The sequence below is a fragment of the Panicum virgatum genome, chromosome 3N (assembly GCF_016808335.1).
Source record: "Panicum virgatum strain AP13 chromosome 3N, P.virgatum_v5, whole genome shotgun sequence".
Lineage (NCBI taxonomy): Eukaryota > Viridiplantae > Streptophyta > Magnoliopsida > Poales > Poaceae > Panicum > Panicum virgatum.
The window spans coordinates 55,853,161-55,868,952 of record NC_053147.1 but is presented as its reverse complement, the minus strand read 5'-3'; the positions used below and the strand labels follow the sequence as shown (position 1 = coordinate 55,868,952).

The 15,792-nt window shown below is 45.7% G+C and overlaps 1 protein-coding gene across 1 annotated transcript; it reads right to left on the bottom strand.

Moving 5' to 3' along the window:
* Positions 1-3,261: 3,261 nt before the first annotated feature.
* On the bottom strand, positions 3,262-4,456 carry LOC120667912. Its single transcript, XM_039947899.1, has 5 exons — positions 4,163-4,456; positions 3,876-4,073; positions 3,622-3,795; positions 3,374-3,541; positions 3,262-3,303 (listed from the first exon to the last, which is right to left on the bottom strand). Exons 1-5 carry the CDS (start codon positions 4,454-4,456, stop codon positions 3,262-3,264), a joined length of 876 nt encoding a protein of 291 aa, XP_039803833.1.
* Between the last annotated feature and the right edge of the window lie 11,336 nt (positions 4,457-15,792).

Below are 15,792 nucleotides of genomic sequence, written 5' to 3'. Positions count from 1 at the left end.
CGAGGACATCTCCGCTGGTTGCTGTTGCGACTAATTTCCGGTGGCGATACCTGTCCTCCCCTCTCATTCCGATGGTCTCCATGGGATCCAGGCGGCTACTTATGTGCAGGTCCAGCACAAGGAGGGTGTCCGCCATATCTTCAAGAGTCAAAAATAAAGAATTGCAGTTTATTTAAAATAAGCCGAGATGTAAAAGGCTTGTTCTTAGGTTTTCGTTTTGTGTCTAGTGGAGTCATTGTTAGCGTCATCATTAGGTTGCAGCTCGAGGACGAGCTGCATGTCCAGGTGGGGTGTAGTGTTAGAGGAGTCAAGGGCCTATTGGGTCTTAGCCCATTATGGTTAATTAGTCGCTTGCTTAGGGGTCAAGTAAACCTTTCTATATAAGGAGAGGAGATGTATCAATCTAATCAAGTAAGAGATTAGAAGGAAATCCATTCTCTCTTGCCGGCCGTGGGCGAAGCCCCGCGGCCGGAGTTCCCAGCGCCCCCAACCCTAACCGCCGCTCTCTCGCCCTCGCAGCCCTCCTCCTGTGAACAGTTCCCTCGGTACTGTAGCACCGCGGGTACTTTAGAGTACCACCACCGCTCCCTCACGATCTCAATCCCAACAACAGCCATAACATCCCCAATAATTGTAAATGCATTGGAACTAGAAAAGTAAGCATTTGATTGGCTTCATACCCTTCTCTATGCAATTATTTTTTTTGTATTTGATATTGCTTTAATTAGATGAACTTTACTACAATCTATATGAACAGTCTTTGTGGGACAAAATTTGAAGGCTAAATAAACAGTCTTTGTGGGACAGAGGGAGTATATCTATATCTGAAAGACTGAAACTCTTAAGCATACTCAAACTCTTATATGCTCCAACCTTTGAATTGGCCACTCTCAGATGCATTGGCAACATATCCACTGGAAGAAAGGAACTAATCAAGTAAATAATCAGTGCACAGTTAAGGGTGGCCAAACATCGTATGTTCCATTAGAATGTGGCCAAACACTAGCCCAACTCAGTTAGGGTGAAGCAAAGCTGTGCCACAGTTTCTAGTAGCTTATTACTCCCTCTCCTTCCACGTTTATAAGGTATGATGGAACATGACACGGTCTTCTAAACTATACTTTGACCATTTATTTATCATATATTATATCATTTATGATTATAAATTTATAATCATTATAAGCTATATTTGATTACGAAACCAATCATATTAAATTTATACTATAAAAATAAAAAATTATTAGTCAAATATGAGAAGGTTTGAATCTTGATATGCGTATGTGCCTTATAAACGTGGAAGGAGGGAGTAATTCTAATGTCATAAAGAATTCTGGTCCTGCCACTAGATAAAACTCACGTGAATGCTGAGTATCACCGACCTTAGACTCATTTGGATGTTGAGTATCACCAAGAGTTCCCCCAAACACTTCACATTGCACATAATAAAACTCTTAAAAAGAGTAATTTGAATGTTGCCTCACGTGAAGTGCTTGAAGGGAACTCATGGTAACACTGAACATTGTCCAGTGCTGGCATGCTGCACCTCTATTATGGTATCTATCTTTATTAATTCTTACTAAGTACTTGGTGACACCGAGAGTTCCCCCCAAACACTTCACAAGAGCCCTTAAGCCAATGCAAGGCCTGATGAAGTGCTTGTAGGGAACTCCTGGTAACACCAAATGGCAAATGTGGACCGGCATTAACTCATCTGGCATGGCACAACTTCTGCTAAATGATCAGTGGTGCCGAGAGTTCCCCCAAACACTTCACAAAAGCTCTCAAAGCTGTGCCTTGTGAAGTGCTTGTAGGGAACTCCTGGGCACAACGACCAACCAATGCAAATTCTTGCCCCTAGACTTTATCCTATGCTGGTCTATAAGAATTTCCAAAGCACACACCACAACCGGAGACCACGAGTTCGCCGTGTGCCCGAGGCACACGGCGAAGAACCATAAGCACACGGCGAAGACTTCGCCGACGGTGGCCGACGGCAAAGCGCCGACGGCAGCTACAGGGACGGCGAAGCCCTTATTTGCCGTGTGTCAAAAGTCGCGCACACGGCGAACCTTTTCGCCGTGTGTATATATAGGCGCACGGCGAAAAAAAGCGAGAAGACGCCGTCCGGGCTAGCTGACGGCGTCGGCGTCTGTTCGCCGTGTGTCTGCACCGTGGACACACGGTGAACTTTCAGACTTCGCCGTGTGTCCTTGGTTCTGGCACACGGCAAATCAGTAAGTTTCGCCATGTGCCTAGCTTATGACGCATGGCGAATTATGGTCAGTTCGCCGTGTGCCTAGCCCTGGCACACGGCGAACTAGGTTTCCAGGGTAGTCACATGGTCACTTTGCCGTGTGCCAGGGACTAGATCCTATTCTTTTTTGTTTTTCACGTATAAAGGACCCCATATCACAACATATATATCACAGGCATTACATATCACATATATATCACAACTAGCCGGAAATAACTTCAAACACATCCAGAAGTCCAATGCAAAGTCCAGAAGTTCACAAATACATATCTAGAAGTTCACAAGTCCATAAATATTGAAATAAACAAGTTTATGGCTGTGGTGGGTCGTCGAACGGTGGGGCGCCGCCGAACTGAGGCGGGAACAACTGCTGTGGGAGAGTCGGTGAGATGCCCGGCGACAATTCTGGCGTATTCGATGCCGCCGATAGATTCTGCAAAAAAAGTAAGACAGTAAATTGCAGGTGAGACAAAAACCAAGTTCTCAAGTTATAATAGAGCACTAAAGGATCAGATGTAGGTCCCCTAAATCGTTAAGTGAGTAATGTAAGTCACAATCTCTAAGTCTAAAGTTCTCTAAGTATCTAATACTTCAAAAAAAACTAAAGGGTTTTCAAAATACTCACCGGAGGAGTAGGAGGAGGAGGAGCCATAGGGAATTGCATGGCTGGGATGGGATTACCCATTTGGACAAAAAGACCTCGAATGTAGTTGTACATCTGGGCCATCTCGGCCGCCTGCTTCTGCTCGTTCTCTTATCGTATCCTCCTCTCTTCTGCCAGTGCCGCCTCGTACGCCGCCTGTTGCGCTTGCATTTGGTGCTACAATAGTTCATGATAATGTTACAATGCAAAGCAAATATACGTACAAAACGAATGAACTATGAATAAATAAGAAATAACCTGAAGTTCCTGCACTTGGAGCTGCGACGCGGACAGCCGTGGCCGTATGGCCGGGCTATTGGCCGTGCTCCTCGCTCGAATCTGGGAGAGGGTGGGAGTGCCGTGTCTAAAAGGCCGTCGCCAATGTAGTAGCGCCCATGTTTCCTACCTCCTCCCACCCTCATAATGACTTCTCCATCAAGGGGCTGGGTCCTCGGATCCCAGTCTGCCCCATGGACCTGTCTTCCCATCTCTGTGTACGCCTGGATACGATTGTGGATGGACGAGTTGTTGTACGCCGAGGGCGGGTCGTCAAGGTTGTAGGTGACGTTGGATGTCGCCTTGCCCTTGCGGGCTAGAGCCCATCCCAGGAACGGGGGGCACTCCTGGCCTTCATGTGAGGACGACTGCGAAAAAGGAAGAAGTTGATTACAAATTATGCTGAATTGAACGTTAGATTAGAGAAATGAGTCTGTGTAGTGTGTACCCATCTAGCCCTGTACTCGTCGTTGTTGAGGCTGCCTTGATGGTGCGCTGGACCTGGCATCAGCAATCGCCGCTGCCGGCCAGCGTCGTGCAAAGCCTGCCACTCGGGGTCGAACCACTTGTCCACTATGCGCTCCCAGCACACGGTGTCATTACGACACCACCACGCAGGAACCTACACGTGATCAAATGCATGACATGTAAGAAAAGAGACATTTAACGATGTTTTTCATCTTATAATAAATTTGAACTTACCTGTAAATATTGCTCTCGAGTCAGCTTCAAATCCCTCGCCTCAGACTTCCTGATCTTCTGCTTTAGGAAATGTGCACAATAGTTGATGACGCACTGGACTTGCGCCTCATAATGCATGTCCTTCACGAGTTTAACGCATTGATTGTGAGCCACAATCGCCGCCCGCTCCTCGTATCCCTCATCACACCTGTAAAAATCCTGCATATAAAGACGATGGATCATGTCATCATTAACCAAATGTTCAATAAATGTGATGTATTCACCATTTTTTGCCGGGAAAAACTTACCCAGAGCTCGCCCTTTACCCGCTCCGCCTTGTTCTCAAAGGCTCTGCCGCTCCGATCCAACTGATCGTTGTTGGCGGCGATGTAGTGGTCCCACGTCCAGGCCGGCTCGTACCGTCCTTGATAGTGGACCAGGCCTGGGAAGTGCTCCCTGCACAAAAGACCCAGGATGTCGTTGACCTTGCGTTTGTGAGCACCGCCACTGAGGACAGTCCAACTCCTGCAAAAGTGATTAAGAGAAAATATTAGTTTGTACCGTGATTTTCGAGTTAGAAAATGAAAAGGTAGTAATAACATGTCAAATTACTTACATATCCCCGCACGGTTGAATCAGCGAGCGCAAGGCAACAGGTATCGGCCTATCTGGGAGTCGCGAGGGACCTCGCAACCAGACAGCCGGCGTAGAGGTATCCTCGGTCGTGTCCTCCTCCTCAGACGACTCCCCCTCCTCCTCCTGCGCGTCCGCCTGCCACTCCTCCTCCCGCTCCTGGGCAGGCTCCTCCTCCTCCTCCTCCTCCTCCTCCTCCTCAGACGGCGGTACAGGCGAAGGCTCTCGACGCCTCCTGCCTCCACCCTTCCCTCCCCCCTCTTGGGTCCACCCTTCCCTCGACCCTTGCCTCGCCCCAACTCGGAACCCCTATCGGAGCCCTCACCAGCATCCGAGTGTGGCATCATTCTTCTGTACAGTGAGGCGACCGATCGTTGAAGTCCGCCGCCCGGCATCTTTCTTCAATCACCTGCAATTAAAAATAGTAAACCAATCAGCACATATATACAAAACGATCTTATAAAGAGAAAGAAAAAAAATGTGACATAATTAAAAAGTAACATAACTGGCGGAAGAAATTGCTTAACTCCGCCAGCACTTGCCAGACATGGTCAGGGAGATAGCCTCGAACCATCACCGGAAGAAGCCGCTCAATCCATATGTGGTAGTCATGACTCTTCAGCCCATTGATTCGCATAGTAGATAAATTTACCCCTCTCCTTAGATTCGCTGCATACCCATCAGGAAACATTAAAGTTTGGAACCATTCTAGTACTTCTTTCCTTTGGTGCTTCTTCAGGACGAATTCAGCTGGAGGCTTTTTCCATTTCTTACCATCTTTGGGTGGCGGAATATTCAGTTTTGGTCTATCACATAAACTAGCTTGATCCACTCGGGCCTTAACATTGTCCTTTGTTTTATCAAGAATGTCCATAATTGTACCCCATAGTGCCTCAGCGATATTCTTTTCCGAGTGCATCATATCAATGTTATGAGGAAGAAGAAGATCATCCATGTAGGGGAGCCTCCACAGGCCCGACATCTGAGTCCAGGCATGTTCTTCGCCATAACCCACAAAACCACCACCTTCTTTAACCCTCAACGACTGTAACCACTCACGGACCACGGCACCTGACATCATCTGTGGTGGAGGGTCATGAACCACGACACCTTTCGTAAAGTTCTTGATGTCACGTCGGAATGGATGGTCAATAGGGAGGAATTGTCGGTGCTTGTCGAACGAAGAATACTTGCCACCCTTCGCCAACCAGATGAACCTCATAGCTGCCTTGCATACTGGGCAAGGGAACTTCCCGTGCACACACCAGCCGCATAATATCGCATACGCTGGCAAGTCATGCAGTGAGTACATGTACCACACTCGCATTTTGAAGTTTGTCTTTGTAGCTCGGTCATATGTCCATACACCTTCCTCCCAAGCATTAAGCAAATCATCAATAAGAGGCTCCATATACACACTCATATTATCCCCCGGATATCCAGGAATTATCAACGACAAGAATATGTTCTGTCGTTGAAAGATAACTCCAGGGGGGAGGTTAAGGGGGATAACAAACACGGGCCAACAACTGTACGAGGCAGCCGTCATTCCATAAGGATTAAATCCATCTGTTGCCAATGCAACACGTACATTTCGAGCCTCCCCCGCTTCCATTGTGTTACGCCTGTCAAAATGTTTCCATGCTTCACCATCGGATGGATGTATCATCTTCTCAGGACGGTAGCGTTTGCCATTTTTGTGCCATCGCATCTGTTGTGCTGACTCCTCGGTCATGAACAGACGTTGGATTCTCGGTATGAATGGAAGGTACCGTATGATTTTCACAGGGATTTGGAGCTGTTTCTTTTGACCGTCACCAGAGTCTACCTCCAGCCAACGAGATGATTTACATTTTGTACAGTAGTTTGCGTCTGCATGTTCTTTTCTAAACAACATACATCCCTTCGTACAAGCATGTATCTTCTCATATGGCATCTTAAGACTACGAAGAAGTTTTTGTGCCTCGTACATGCTCTTTGAAAGAATGTGTCCTTCCGGAAGCAGACTACCAAAAACCGTCAACATTTTGTCGAAGCCATCCCAACTAATGCCACAATCAGACTTTAGGGCCAGTACGCGTGCAATAGCATCGAATTGAGAAACATTGGTATGCCCATGGAGTGGTTTCTATGCCGCAGACAACATGTCGTAATACTGCTTTGCGGTAGGCTCTGGCGGTTCCTCTCTAGGTACTTCTTGGAAGTGTGCTTCATGAAAGTCTGCTAACATGTCTGCGCAACCGGCTTCAGCATCATAATCATCGATGCGTTGTCTGACGACCTCTTCTCTTGCACGATGGGCTTCACCATGGCAGATCCACCGAGTATATTTTTCCACAAACCCATTTCTGATAATGTGTTTACCCATACTGAGTTGTGATTGATGTATTCTATTTTCACACTTGCTACATGGACACGGCATTCTACTCTGTCCTCTATCAAATGCCTTTTTCAAGAAGCCATTGACCTTTAGAGCAAACTCAACATACTCTTGCTCGCTCTGCTAGCCCTTGTACATCCACTCACGGTCATCCATCCTTTGCCATGTGAGGAAATGATTTAAAAATCAATACCAACTACACGATGTCTAGCATGCTCTAATAAGTGAAGATAGGTCCTAAACCCATCCGAAGATGTGTAGCTGTGGTTAGTTTCCATACTCTACTACTATCCGAGACAGAATTTCGGCAGCACCTCCCCGCTGTTCTCCAAATACACGTCCCGACAGGGAGATTGTGTATCCAGAGAACAACAAAGAGATGATACCGATACTCTATCTCGAATCATAGTAGAGCATGGAAACTAACCACATCAACACATCCTCGGACTGTCCCAAAAACGGGGACAATTCGAAACACATACGGTTCCATATATGCAAAGAGCTGCATATTTCGAACCGTATCTCTTTCGAACGGGAGACGCCTAGGTTACGTGAAGCACAAACAAGATAAGTAAATAAAAGTCTGTGATGACTCACCTAACTGTCCCGCAAAGTGACGAGTCAACAACGGTGCCACAACCTCTCCTAAAAAAACAACTACATAGTATCAATAATTGAACATTTCAGTTTGAAATTCTGCAAAGATAAAACAGCACAGTGGTCGACAACTAACAATCATGCCTCAGATATGTTCCCTTTCATTTGACCTTGAACTTGAAGCATAAGAAACCTAAAATAAATTCATGACCGCCATTAAACCATGTGACACATCCAGCCCAATCTTAACATCATCACATCCGAGTTGCTGCTTGGGCATGGATGTGTCACATGGTTTCATGACAACCATGATAAGCATATCCATAGAACAGAAATAACACACTTCGACTAACACTCATGCTCAAGCTCAAGGTCAATATATATAGCATATATCATCACAGGCAATACAATTTTCTACAAGCTTAATCAAGAGGTCAACAAGATTATTTAGGTCTTTAAAGCTATCATCTTTTCTCAAGTCATCAATATAGTTATCAAGTTGCATTTCAAGTTGCACTCGCAGGGTATCTGTACTTTCAAGCTACCATGATTAATTGGGCTACCAAATTACCAATCTAGAACATGCACTCGCAGAGTATCTGTACAAGAACACAAGAAGCAAGCTAATTACCTTGCCTTTGCACGCCGCAGCACGACCACGAGGTTCCAGCGGGGGCTCCTGGGGGCGGCGCGGGCGGGGGTCTGGCGGCGTGCGGACCAGGCGGCGCAGGGGCGTGGGTGCGGACGGCGGAGGCGGGGCCAGCCTTGGGGGCGGGGTCGGGCCCGAGAGCAGGCCGGGCGCACGGCCGCGGCGGGGGCCGGCCTGGGCGCGCGGAGGAGGATGGGGCCGCGGCGGACGGCGGAGGCGGGGCCGGCGTCGGAGCGGCCTCGGGGCGTGGTTGCCCCGGACCAGGCCGGGTGTGGCGGCGGCGCCGACCGGCCTCGGCGTTCCAAGGAGGAGCACGGGGCGGTGGACCGCGGGTGGCGCGCCGAGGGGGAGGGAGCGCAGCGGAGCGGAGCAGAGCGGGAAGCCGGCGGCGGGGGCGGCACGGGCGGTGGTGGACGGGGGCTGCATGAGAAGCTCTTGACCTAGCTAGGCGGCAGTGTGCGTGTGACGGGTTGGGGGCGCGCGGACGGGGGTGGCGCGGCTAAGTCCTGAACGCTGTTTTCGCCGTGTGCCAAGATCCGGGACACACGGCGAAGCCTGACTTCGCCGTGTGTTTCAGTTTAGGCACACGGCGAAATTTTTTTGCAGTGAATAATTTAATGTTCAAAATTTGATATTGAACTTTTCAAAAAACAACTAAATCTAAACACTCAAATTTTTTATATGGCCTCAATAAATTTAATGAGTTTTTTAACTAATTCCATTCTATTGTTTCATGTCATAATTAATCACATTTTACTTATGCCAATTATAGTAGTTTATTTGCAATTAAAACATTAAAAATACCAAATGGAGCCGAAAAAATTTGAATTTTCAACATGACTAAATCATTATCACATATTATCTATATAAAAATTTTGAACGTCAAACTGAAATTTTTCTATCATAACATGTACAAACTTAACCTTCTCTTCTTCTTCTCTCGGAAACTTCTTCGGGAAACTCTCAGTTTGTAAGCATCATCATGACAAAATGTTCGTATCGTGCTCAAATTTTTACCATACATTCGACGTATGATAGCATGAAGTTCAGGCAAATCTCATAATTTTCTGACATCGTTCGAATTTTACATAATTCAAAAACTATTTGCCACCACGATCGTCGTAATGTTTCATTACCACAATCTTTGAAATTTTGTTTCAACTACTACATAAACTCTAACACTACAGTCAATATTATGAATATCATTTTTTCAAAAAAATTTCCTATTATTTAATACCCTTTGGAATTAAATTAGATTTACACGAAATAAAACAATAAATTGAAATAAATTAGTTTAATACAACTAATATATCTATAAAAATCTCATATTCAAACATAGAGTACCAAACAATTTATGAAGAGTGTAGAAAAAATTTGGAAGCAAAAACATGATTTTTTTTTGTGTTCACCGTGTGCTCAACTAAGGCACACGGCAAACATAATCTTTGCCATGTGCCTAGAGCCAGGCACACGGCAAAGGTCTATGTGTTGCCGTGTGCCAGCGTGGACACACGGCGAATAGGGACTGGCGTGACGTCCGTCCGAGTGTTGACGGCAGCCGGGGAGTTCGCCGTGTGTCAACCGACTGGCACACGGCAAACAATAACGGCTGTGAGGCCCCCTGACGGCAGAGGGGTGTGCCCCGCACGTGATTCATGTTCGCCGTGTGCCTACTGGCTGACACACGGCGAAGATGGGAGTTCGCCGTGTGCTGGCCCTTGGCACACGGCGAAGAGTAAGGTTTCCCGTGTGTTTTTGCTTTTCCGTGTGTTCTTCTGGCGACACACGGCAAAGGAGGCCTTCGTCGTATGCCCGAAATAATGCACACGGCGAAGATTCTAGCACACGGCAAAATACCTTTTTCCGGTAGTGCACTGACCTAGCACAAATTGCTGCTTGCCACACCCAGAGTTCCCCCAAACACCAATTAGGACTTTTATTTACTCCACCTCCCGTGGCTTACTTACTTTGTTTAATCTGTGATGATGAGCTGAGCTTATTAGAATTGCTGGCTGCTATTTATAAGTCTTGCTAGCTAGCTCGACTGAAGAGTAGGCTGCTGAGATGCCGCCTGTGTATGTGGACTTGGCGCAATGGATGGAGTTAACTTGGCTGTGCACCTGGCTGGGATGAGGCCTAGGTTAACTAGCTACTAGCTAGAAGCTGGAGCGTGAAGGGAATTGAATCTCGTGATGAGGCCTCTTGGTCGTCGATCTTCGTGTGTGAGCTCCGAATCGCAGAAAGCAAGATATATATGAATTGCCGTGTGCAAATGTTTGTTTTCAGACATTCAGATCATGTGACTAGGCAATCGATCGAGAAATACATTGCTTTTTATGTATGTACCTGAATATATACCTGCTTGTGCTCTAATTCATCGTTTATCTTGAGTTCTTGGCGAAGCAACTAGCAAATTTAGTTATAAAGGCAGACAATACATTCATTTGTTACTGCCCAAAGTTTCATGATGCATGTGCTTCAGATGTCAGAAGCTAAAAGCGCTGAGATAATTTTTTTTTCCTCCATCTATTGTTGATGAGCATGACTTGTGATTTTTTTTTCACTGGGATATCGTTACATGTAACTAGTAATTTCGTCAATCTCAAAATCTGCCAAATTATTCATAGAGTGAGTGTGCATATATGTATGTATGCTTGTGTATTGTGTTTTAAACAAAAGAACAAAGCTAGGAAGCAAAGTATAGGCAAGGGGAAAAAAGGCAAGAGGAGACTACACCATGCTAGAGAATCAAATGACTCATATTCCCAAATCCCAAATCCCCTAAAAGTTCAAACCATATACCACAACGCAAAAGCTAAAGAGGGGTGTCCAGGTTCAATGTAACTGACCCCTTCGTACCGCTGCAAGACATCTCAAACCTCCACACGACGAGGTTCAATAAATACATGCATAGGTAAGGAAAAATTGTAGTTTTCATCCCTCAAGTATTGCAAAAATATGGCATTCATCTCTCGTATTTCATTAGACACAAATCAACCCCTTAACTAACTGTACCGGTGCATTTATCCTCCCCACCTTGGTTTAACAATGGTTAGTGTCATCCAATGGCGGAGGCATAAATCATTGAGCACAAATCTCGTGATGCACAAATCTTTTCAGCACAAATCACGGGCTCTGATATCAACTTGTCAGATCCTGAAGATGATCGTTGATCAGACAATGAACAGGGCAGGAACGAGGAAACACAGCAAGGGCAGATTGCAAAAGTAGGAGTTCAGACTATGGTACTAGCTTTATAGGGTAAATAAATTCGGCCGGATACAGATGAGATATCGAGGAGAGCCTGATGTACCCGATCTAAGAACTAGTATTCTCTTTCTTGTGTTTCTCGGCTTTATAGCCCAAAATGTCAAAAGCTGCCGTTTTCAGTTGTCATAGTTGTTGCAAACGGAATGAACAGTAACAGTAGTTGTGGACCATGCTAACAGAGTTCTTGAGCGTTCGATAGATGCGCATGGTAACGGAAGGCTGAAGGGGGATCTTGATCATTCATTCTACATGGGTGGTTTGACGAACAACCTCATCAGTGTTGCGGCCATTGTCGTCAGGCTATTCAGTATTGGCAAGCCTGACATCTGCTCCGGCCTCCCCTCCCATGCTCGGCCTGAAAATTGACGACCAGCAGATGGATGGTTCTCTTACTTGATGTATTCCTCGCTGGGAATGGTGTCCAATCCATGGGTTCGGTAACTAGACTTCAGTCTTTCAGTTGCCAACACTTCAAACGCCTGCAGAACCAAAATTCTTCCTTCAGGGATGCTTGACCTCCACAACCAACGTTGCTCGATTGAATCTGTTCCCAAAATCCAAAGGCATTCAACCAGACTCCATGGGCTCGGCGGAAGGTCACAGCAGAAAAAGATGCTGGTCACCATGCCATTTTATACTTTGGGAAGCAAATCTCGATCTGCGAGACCTTGGATTAGGAACGAAAGAAATGGCATTTGTATAGGCTTGTGTTCGGTACAATTGTGTTCTTTAATAATTTAGGTGAAAAAGACAATGCAGATAAGTAGACATTAGATGCAGAAAGGAATGGTTACAATAAAGGAGGTTGGATAAGAAGAGAGGGCTCTCGCGAGATAAAGCTCGATGGAGAGACCCTTCGTCCCCCGCATTCTTTTTCTCGTATAAATTTATTCATATATCACATGCCATTTCAGCGAAACCGCTATACAAAACCATCTAGGAATTATTTAAATGATTTTGAATCGCTTTTGATGTTCACTGTCTAGGAATTATAGTTTAAGGGATTAAGAACATCTCCAACAGATTACTTATACCTCATACTCAAAATGTACTCTCTATCCATTACCAATAATCGCTTTTGTGTTTGGAGGCACCTAGGCAGAGGGGACTCTCCAGATTAGGATTCCGCGAGAGCACCCCCCCCCCCCACCTTATCATGACCATGCCTCTTCCTTTTTGCCACCTCCTCTTCCGTCTTCTCCCTCCCTCTTCCTCCATCTCCCTTCAGCCTGCTGCCTCGCCGCCCTCTACCCCCGTTCCAACCAGCCCCTTTGAAAGGATCTTTGGATATCGCCTAGAGGGGGTGAACAGGCGTTCTAAAATTTCTGCACAAATCAACACTTTAAAATAAAGTCAGTACATAGACCGGTCAGGCAGACCGGTCCAAGACTTAACCACATAAAACAGTAGGCAACCGGTCAGATCGGTTAACGTGACCGGTCAGACCGGCCCTATGCAAAACCTGCCCAATATCAGAGTTTCTCCCCTCTTTTGAATCTAGCACAAAAGCAACTTGGTGTATGCCTCTGCAGGTTATATATATAATATATTTTAAGTCCCTGCACATACAGAAAGAATACAACTAAGTAGATCGAAGCAGAAGCACAAAGTAATAGCTAGAGAAACAAGTAGTGAGGCAAATCACAAGGGGACACAAAGGATTTGTTTCCCGAAGTTCAGATTCACCAAAGTGAATCATACTCTCCGTTGAGGAACTCGTTGGGCTTGAGTCTCTTGCAACTCGATTCCTTGAGTTGGGTCTTTTTCAACCACTCCTCCTTACCACTATCTTGATCCTTTCCACCAAGGGGGCAAGATCACGCCCGCACAGACTTGTCGCTGCTCACCACACCGTCGGGAGCTAGCCGGTGACGCCTAGCCGTCTAGGAGGCTCACCTCCAAGAGTAACAAATGCAAATTTGAATCTCTGACGGAATCAAGAGTGCTCAAGCTATGGTTGCTCTCAGCTGCTCGAAATGCAGCTCTCACAAAGGTCACTTTGCTCACACACACTCAGTCTCTCAACCCAATCCAAGGATATGCAATCTATTTAGCACAACTCACAAAGAGTGTTGGCGAGAGCTAGCTGGTCAAGAAAATGCCTCAATAAGCTCAGGAAAATGCAAGAAACCAGCAGTCCCCGCAAGAGAGGGCCAAGGGGTATAAATACCCACAATTCAAAAACGAGCCGTTGAGACTGTCAGACTAAACCGGTCAGACCGGTCTAGCTAAAACTAGCCGTTACTCCCCATGACCGATCAGACCGGTCAGGGTCAGAGAACCCTGAACCACTGCTAAAAGACTCCTCTTGGTCCACCAAGTCAAGACATGATCATCCAAAAATTTCTAAGTTAGTTCTCAGAGGTTTTCTCTCAGGATCCTCACTTGGGTGATCTGTGAGCATTTTTGACCGAGTCAAATAATCAATGTTGTATCCCTCTTGATAGTACGACATACATATACTCAAGATTAAATATGAAACACAATTCAACCACTTGAGCTTTGAATCACTTCAGTCTTGCCATACTTTGACTTTGTCAATCTCGGAATCTCAACATTGCATTCTCTTTTCTTGAGCAAATCCATACTTGAGCTAGTGACTTTAGGAATTCCAACTCATAGAAAAATATGTCCTTGAATCCAAGTCACTCCATAATATACTTGATGCATTGCATTGCTTCTCTCAACATAGCTTAGGTATGATACTTCGTAAACCCCACGGATACTAGCAACTTCACCCTAGCAATACGCACATGGTAAGCCGTCGCTTCACCAAAGCTTGCTTAGTTCCTCGCACTAGTCATCTCGGTTGGCTTCTTCATCACTTACCCTTGCCACATTAAGTTAAGCTTTGCACATCAACAATGAATTCCATTTGAACTTTCTATTTGATTGCTTGAGCTTGATCTCATATATAATACTCCATATCTCAAGCTTCCTCCAAACATCAATGACTTGAATAAGAAATAATCTCTTATATGTGTCTTGCTTTGCAATCATTCTTTTAATCAAGCACCTTTCAATCTATGCCAAGCCATATATAGAAACCACTTAATATCATTGCATGAACACTTGTTTCTTGTTTCTCTTCACAACATGCTTGACTTTCACTAATATTTGCCTTTTGTTTGATTCTATATCACATGAGTTAATGACAATAATTGATTTGTAAATAAATCCCTGCTCATGGCAACTTCAATAATATAGTTAGCCCTTTAATCGTGTTATCAATCAACTCACCAAAACCCATTAGGGCCTAGATGCACTTACACCCTTGCCGGTGTCATCTTTGATGCTGGTGAGGACTGCCCTCTCCTTCCCCCTCCCCCTCCCCCTCCCCCCCTCCTACTACTCCTCCACCAATGCATCCCCATCCCCGCCGTCGCCATCCTCCGCCTCGCCGGCATCGCCCCCAACGCCAGCGATGACCGCCCTCCTCTATCCCATCACCCTCTCCCCTCCCTCCCCCCTTCCTCTCATCCTCCTCCGCCCCTAGCGTCTACCCTGCCCACCGGTTGTCCACTACCACCCAGCTGGCGGCACCATCGTCGCCAGCCTCATTGCCCACACCCAGTCTCCTCCGTCGGGCCCGTCCGCCGCCCACAGCCATCCCTCTAAGGCTACTGGCCATGCAAGCTTCCCCAACCCCTGAATCCCCTAACCCTAACCCCACCGACAGCGACCCGCCGTCAGCCGCCCCACTCACAACCAGTCAGAGATGAAGGAGATCGTTGGAATCTTAGAATATTTGTCTCCTTTGTTACTTCCTCTACTTGATTTGTTACTTTTCTTCATTTTTTTTCCTTTTCTGGCATCGGATTGCTTCATCCCCTACCTCGGAATTCCAAATTGGGAGGCCTCTCGCGATAAGCTTAAATCGAGAGGCCTCTCAGTGTAGCATTTACCTTTGTGTTTTTGATAATGGTTGTTGCAACAAGTTACCAAAATCCAATCGTAAAAAATAGAGTAGAGGGAAAATCGTATTCATTTAGATGAGAGCGATGTGTATTTTGGTGATTACCAATTTTTTTTAGATAATAGGGATTGAATTGGTAATCTGATAGGAACCTCTAATTGCCAAGACATTAATTTTTTAGGAGTTTCATAAGTTTTTCCCTCCTGAAGCAAACACTACCTACGGTGTCCCGAGCCTTGAAATGTCAATAAAACGAAGCAAAAGATTAAGTATTTATACAAGAATTAGAACTTAGTTATTGAAGGAAATGGAAACATGGAAAATTAAAAGTGAAGGGTAATAAGCTTTATTGAGTGGTATAAGCTCCTCAACCACCATTTTAAACCAACTCAACCACTACATTCCTCGAGTATGATCAGAGGACTAAATGAACGTCCGCCTACAACTGAAGGAATAGTACTGCCAGTTTCTATAACAAATCTAGGTAAAAAAG